The 7500-nt window shown below is 34.9% G+C and overlaps 1 protein-coding gene across 1 annotated transcript in view; it reads right to left on the bottom strand.

Annotated features, from left to right (window-relative positions):
- Nucleotides 1-7435, bottom strand: part of LOC120318184 (sorting nexin-6-like) — a 12185-nt gene extending 4750 nt beyond the window's left edge. The window contains exons 1-6 of the mRNA XM_039365555.1: nucleotides 6671-7435; nucleotides 4990-5095; nucleotides 4466-4541; nucleotides 2355-2394; nucleotides 1652-1738; nucleotides 434-593 (exon numbers count right to left, since the gene is read on the bottom strand). Coding sequence (XP_039221489.1) covers nucleotides 434-593; nucleotides 1652-1738; nucleotides 2355-2394; nucleotides 4466-4541; nucleotides 4990-5095; nucleotides 6671-6781 — 580 coding nt within the window. The 5' untranslated portion in view covers nucleotides 6782-7435. The remainder of the gene's footprint in view (nucleotides 1-433; nucleotides 594-1651; nucleotides 1739-2354; nucleotides 2395-4465; nucleotides 4542-4989; nucleotides 5096-6670) is intronic.
- Nucleotides 7436-7500: the final 65 nt, after the last annotated feature.

Raw genomic sequence — 7500 nt, 5'->3', positions numbered from 1 at the left:
ACCAGTCCACATTCACAGGCATTTGCAGTATTCTGTAGCTACATGACTACGATTTATGTTTTTGCCAGAAATTGGCATTTGCCTTCAGTTCACTTAACCAATGGGTTCACTTAACCACCACTGTTATTTGCTATACGACCGCCACATTCGCTTAATGATTACCACAAAAAAAGTTATAAAATCGGCTCACTCACATGATGTCCCACTTTACAACCATCCTGATTTAGAACAGTAACTGTCAAGCTCAATTATGATATGTCATGGACTTCCTGTATATTCTTGTATTTCAGAAGACTGAAAAATCTGATGGAGTGTACTGTAGTCCACAATACATTACACCACAATTAACTAATTAGCCTTAAGGTGCCATAGGACTTAATTCTGGAAATTAATGCATTGTAAAATTTGACAACTTCCAAGACTATTTCAATACCTTGTTTTGCTGATTCAGATATTTTTTCAAATTTATGACAGCAAAGCTGCTGAGTATTTTCAGCTTGCAGTACATCTTTGTTTTTTGCTCTAGCTTTGTCCAGTGCCTTGTTAGCATTTTCATAATCCACTAATGACCTTGATCTCCTATACAGAAGGTCCTGTAATAAATAAAAAAGGAATAAAATCCAGTTGTGTGTATTAACTTTGGAAAAAATACTTTAAAGAATGATTCAATGTTATTCCAAATAGAATTTTATTCTATTATTAAGACAGTCATTTTACACAACTAAATAACTTTTATCTATCATGAAAATGAAAGCTCATTTAAGAGGAACTATATCAGAAAACAAGTAACCAACTGAAAGAATCAATCATCTTGTCTTTTTAAAAATAAGTAACTATAGCACAAGAATGATTCTGTTTCCACTATGCTTGTTTCATTTCCCCATCCTCACACCCTCCAAACTGAAGGGACCATCTGAGTTTTTAACAAATATGGTTTAGTACAAACCAGTGAAACCATCTAAATACTATTTTAGCAATACATTTGACTGATTCCAAAGAAAGTGGAATATATATATGTGTGTCTTTGGTTATTCGGGTTTTCTCCCGCGTAAAATTGGAAGTGTCTTGGCGACGTTTCGACGAAGTCCCATTCGTCTTCTTCAGGCTGGTGTTTTCAGCTTCGTGCTTCGAGGAGCAATGTGTGGTCTTAGCTGTTTCTTCCTTTTAACTGCCAGTGGGGGTATGAACTGATTGGGTGGGAGCTTGGCTGTGTTCTGATTGGGTGGAGGTGTGTTCTGATTGGTTAGGGGTTTGGCTGTGCTGATTGGATGGGGGGTTGGCTGTCGCACATGTATGTATACATGTATGTATGTATGTATGTATGTTTTCTGAGGTTTTCGTGGGTGTTTGTATGTAGGTCGTGCTCCTAGAAGCACAAAGCCAAAAACACCAACCTGAAGATGATGAATGGGACTTTGTCGAAACGTCGAAACGTCACTTCCAATTTTACGTGGGAGAAAACCCGAATAACCAAAGACCTACATATATATATATGAAAGTTGTATGAAGTGTGCATACTTAGTTTAGATCATTAGCTAAAGCATATAAAATATTAGTTCCATGGAATTCTATTTTCAGAATGTTTTCAGGCTGTTATTATATTACAACATCAAATTTACAAGATACTTTTCTAACCAGAAATTCAGTTCACCTTTGCAGCTTGTGATTCTCTTAGGTAGTATTTTAGAAGATCTGAGAGTTTAAGATCCTCATCGGCAGATACGCGGGCCTCTATTTTCTAAAAAAAAAAAAAAGCACGTCAGAAATAATATTTTAGGTAGTACAAACCACGTCCATTTATAGTGTCCCAATTACATCCTACTTTATTAAAAGCAGATATTTACAAAAATCTATTGTCTACAACTTAAAATGCCTTGTCACTGCAATTCAAACAGTATATAGTAGCGCTAAAGAAGGTTCAGAAGAGGCAACTAATACGAGCAAGGAGCTTCTCTATCAGGAAGATTGTTACATTTTGTTTTTTAATCTAGAAGAGTCTAAATAGTTGAATAAAAGGAGACATGATTGTATAACATTATGCATGGTGAGGATAAAGTAGACAGGCTACATCCCAAAATACTGAGAGTGGTGATCCCATGGATGTTCCTCTAATCAAACCGAAAGTAGGTAGTACTTTGTAGAACTTTGAGGTCTTTATTTCTGATGTTACAGTCTGTGTTTGTTGGTTAATTAAGTAATGTTTTAAGGGGCTTGGACAGGAGGTATTTTGAAAGCATAAGTAACGTTGAATAATAGTAAGATGTCACAGGACCTCAAACCAGAGAAAAATACTGAAATCTGAAGAACCCATGAGTTAACCAAATTGAAATCTTGCAATCTTTCATAATACATACCCTTGTTTTATCAAACAATTCAGATACTTTCAGGAAAAATCTGTAAATGGAAAGTAAATATAGTAAATAGTTTTCTGGTCATCATTTTGTTTTATTATGCTGGATATCATTCTATGTCAATAATTGCCTGGTGAACAACATTATCAACCATATACCAGAGACTATACTGAATCATGTTAGCTTGCAATAGTATCAAAGTAACTTCCTTAATGCTTACAACAGTTATCCCTTTCCTAAATCTTCAAGATGGTAGATACCGTTATTTATCTGCCTCCAATTTTTCTTTAATATATCTCTAAATAATAGGCAGACACCACGAGCCAATGTCATCCAGCGTGCTCTATAATTTGAAGACTGTGGTCTCTCTAAGCCGACTGGAACATCCAGATCATCTTTGACAAACTTTAAATGGGCAACAATATGCCATCTAGAGAGCAGTGGTTTTCATCCAACCATGCAGACAACTCATGTTTAGTGTATTCTTTAGAATGGAATCAGGAATACTGATATCAAACAATGTAAGCATGGCCTGCATATCTTTTACTGTTTGCTCTGGGGCTCTTTCAATATCTTCAGATGACTTATGGTTGTTGCCTCATAAGCATTAACTATTTTTTTCGGGAGCTCCTTAAAAGCTTTTAATTGGGGGCAGGATTCATTTCTGTAAACCTTTCTGAACAACAGACTCTAAGATGATAACTATGTAAATCATACAAGGCTATGTAAGATTTTTAAATAACTAAACAAAGTTTTTTTGTTAATGGAATTTCGTATTTCACTGGACCACCTGGCCCAGTTTACTGTATTAACATTATTGCACACATACTTTTTCCTTCCTCAAGCTGTTCAATACAGACATGAGACAGCACATTATTTTGGGTGATATCTGTTTAGTCAGGATTACAAACAGTTCTAAAAGTTCATAACTGCAATTTTAGCTTGGAAAAAAAAGCAATAAATTGGATGAACAGATTTTTTTTTAAAAAAGGAAAGCTTAAATGTTGGAATCTTTATATTTTTTTTTATAGCATTCAGGAATGAAGTTCAAGACTTAAGCAGCCCCTACTCTACTGAGCCCTGAAGTCCTATCTCTTCGTCTAGGCCTGTGGTGTGACTGAAGCTCCCTTTTTTATTTTAACTTTTACCTAACAAACCATCTGTGTTTGTTATTTCTGTCATCATCTTTGTTCTTTTTTGCTTTGTTATTTGTTTTAAAGTGTTTAACAATTTATAAACCATTCAGAGTCACTAGGAATTGAGCTGCATATAAAATTAATAAATTATTGGTAGTAGTAGTGGTGACTGAAGACAGCAGAACTCAAAACTGAGAAAGCAAACTTTTTAGTTTAAGGAAATAAAAATGAAGATCAAATTGGCAGATGGGAGAAGAAAGTAGTACTGTGATGCAATCAGCTTCAAGCAGGAAGCAAAGATCCAACATATGAAGGACTGGAAAATAATTCTGGTCACAGAACATTGGGAATTCTCAAATATCCTATAAACGATAAACAGCAAAACAACAACTGGAACAGAGAAAGACTACAGTATAGTATCTGTTGCTAAATCAGATTGTGTGGTTGGAGTAGAATCCACAGAAACCTAACCTGAAGAAAACCAACTAAGAGCTTATTATCCAGAGACATCTCTCAAGCATTTCCAGAGACATCTCTCAATGGCAACAAAGGGTATTTAATCTAAATTGATTTAAACAGTCCCTATTATTTCAAAAATAATTTACAAAAGAAAATAATAGTATACTACTCTTAATAAACATCTTAATTTTGTTTATTTTATAAGATTTTCCAACTTAGCCCTATACCTATCACATATGCAGGAAGCTACATAAATTATTTAATGTACAGAAGTAGCACTTTGTAAATCTGTTCAGAACTATGGCAGGGATTTTCATAAAGCCAAGTGCAAAGTTGAGAGAAAAATAGCTGAAATTACCACATGGTATGCACATCAAACCTGGAGGAACGTTGTCCATGGGGTCGCGATGGTTCGGACACAACTTCGCAATTAACAACAACAATGCACATCAATGTAAAAACATTCAAAATTATGTGCTATAATTTCTGTAAGTTGTATATCTTTTAAAAGAGACTTACTTGCATATATCTGTGGAGTCCTGTGTTCCCAATGTATATAATGAAGAACCAATTCTATTGTAGTCATCTGCAACATCTGAAAAAAGAAAAAAGATGTGGTATTAAATTTATTTTATGTTGATTTTCTATGTTAATTATATTTGTGTATGAAGTACATCCACAATATGATTCATATTCCCATATGATTTATATTCCCAGGCATCCCATCTTCTTTAATGTCACACTTGTCTTAATCTCAAAACTTATTTGGAATATATAAACAAAAGTTCAGGCAATATTTGGCTAGCATCAGAAAATTCTGCAAACACAGATAAAAAAAGAATAAAATACAATTTGTCTCTTCCATATTTGATCTTAGTTCTAATCAAATATTTATTGTCTCTATTTTTCCAAAATACCATTTATCCTTATCATATATTCCAGATTTATCACATAACATGGAATCTACAAACAATACTTCACAACTTAATGATACTTATCCTAATGCCCCCAAAATACTTTCTAGGCATCAGCAGGCAACTTACTTTTGTGGGATCTTGTCATTTTATCAGACTTGAGAGAGGAATCCTTGACACGGTTATGGTATTCTACAAGGAATGTTCTTTCATGTTCAAAAAAATCATCTACATCCTGCATGCCAAGATACATCAGAAGTAAGCAGAATAATTTGAAGAGAAGCAATTTATTTTTATTGAACCAGTTAAAATGTAACTGCCTCAAGATAAAAAAGTTCAATTGTAGAAACAGCAGTTACATATCCATAATTACAGTGATGCTTGGTAAATTCCCAATTTTAACACTCAAAAACCCCCCCCAGAGTAGCATTTTAATACACTGATATTTAGAATATTTCTATGTCACTAAAGCTCAAACAAAATAACACCAGACACAACAATTTTGGTGAAATGGGATTGTAGAGTTCAAAAGTGTTCTCTAGCATAACCATTGACAGCTGCAAATTTTCAGCCCATCTGAAGGACACCAAGTTGGGAAAAGCAGAAAAAAATATTTTCATCCACCAAGCTATGTAAGATATAAGTATAGCTTATGATGATGATTTGTAATTATATAAATATGGAAAATATTTATTCTTTTGTGCTTCCCCCACAGTTTTACATCTAAAAGCAAGAATCCATTTTGTCTTATAGGAGTCATGCACCAATTACATGGTATAAGTAGAATACTTTTGAATGACAATGTTTGGAAATGTTCCTACTTGCATAGAAGGTTAGAGGAAATGGTGGAGAATAACTTTTAATGCAGGGGTCCCCACCTATGGGCCATGGCCTGGTACTAGGCTGTGGGCTCTTGGCCAGCAAGCCGCGGAAATGGCTGACCAGGGTGCACACGTGTGGGTGTGCATTCCTCCCACTCACGCCCGCAGCCGTTTGCGTATGCGTGCGGGTGCAAACGGGGACATTAGTGTGGGTGTGTGCCCGCACCCCGTTTGTGCATGCACAAATGGGCCACTAGCCCTGGGTGTGTGTGTGCGTGGCCCATTTGTGCATGTGTGAATATGCGCGAGCCGCAGCGGGGTGCATGGCGGTTCATGCATGCGCACGGTGCCAGCGCATGCGTAAACTCGGTTGGTAGTACTGTGCCAGAGAGGCGTGGTCCCATTTGCGTGCATGCACACATAGTAATTTGGAAGCTCTCCCCTCCGGACCACGAACCCGGAAAGATTGGAGAACTCTGTTTTAATGTATTAGTAATTTGTGATTTGTAAGTATTTCCAATGTCCTGTCAAAATTGTAGATCCTTAGACCGAGAATGCCATTTAGCCCATGTAATTTAAGCTGCAGATATGAAATGAGAAAAATCTGAAAATAATTATTACTTTGTCAAGCATTTCAAGATTAGATGGATAGATCTCATATGGAAAAATATATGCCTCATCTCTGCAATAGTCCAAGAGAGTAAACAGAATCATCCTGAAATTTCTATATCCAGAAGGACAGAGAGCAAGTTTCAATTCCTTCAGGAAAGCCAAAAAGATCCAGCACTGCCAAAGGGTTCCTCACTCAAGCAAGGTCCCCCAGAAATTTATAACACTAGATATATTGCAAACCAATGGTGTGTTGGAAAGAGCTACTCTTTGTATACAACAGTTGTCTGTAAATTATTTGAGATATATTCCTCTTGCAAATTATTTAAACTCATATCATTCAATACTCAGAAATGGCTTTAAAATTGCTTAAAGATCACCTTTACTCCTGAAACAATGACACCATCAGCAGACTTAACCATGTTTTTAAAAAAGTCTTCAAGTTTCTCTTTCTTATTTTTTCCCCGAACACTCAACTGAAATAGAGACATGCATAATGTAAGTTTACTTTTTTCAATTCAGGGATTATTTGTTATTATTTCAAAGCAGTTCTCACTAAAGATAAACTAGAATGTTGTATCATTTTCATTTCTACCTTTATATGGTAAAATTTCATTCACTACCCAGTTACTGTGGATTTTGATGTGTTTACTTTCTTATTTATTAGATGCATTTCTAATGTATCAAATTTCTTCCAGGAACTCAAGGTAATTTAATTGGCTAGCTCTCTTCATTGTACCCCATCACAACTTGTGAGTAGGCTGGACTGGTAAAAGAGTGACTGACTTAAAGTAAGTCAGTGAGTTACTTACGACTGATATGGACTTAATGTCCCAACTGATTTTTTTTTCCAATATTTGTATATCTATCCTAATTTTGTACTGTGTTGCATCTTTTTCAGGTTTTTGGGTGCCAATAGTTTGTTCTAATACTTGAAATTTGCTAGAAGTAAAAACTGGGTAAAATTTATTATTAATATTACATCCAAGTAAATAGGACATTTAATTTAGTAGATGACTAGGCCAGAAAACTAACATGGTTTTTAAGTTCTTGTTAAATACTTTAGAGATAGTTGTATATTTGAATTTCAATTTGACTTTTTAGAAAGCATGTATTCTAGATAGCTGAAATATTTCAATGAAAAATATGTATTATATAAAACATTGTATTTTTTAAAATATATGACTGCTTTTTAAAAAGTCATCATCAT

The sequence above is a fragment of the Crotalus tigris genome, unplaced genomic scaffold (genome assembly GCF_016545835.1).
Source record: "Crotalus tigris isolate CLP2741 ecotype Arizona unplaced genomic scaffold, ASM1654583v1 scf7180000017595.138313, whole genome shotgun sequence".
Classification (NCBI taxonomy): Eukaryota; Metazoa; Chordata; class Lepidosauria; order Squamata; family Viperidae; genus Crotalus; species Crotalus tigris.
Note: the sequence above shows the minus strand (reverse complement) of the source record. Positions and strands in the feature narration are given on the sequence as shown.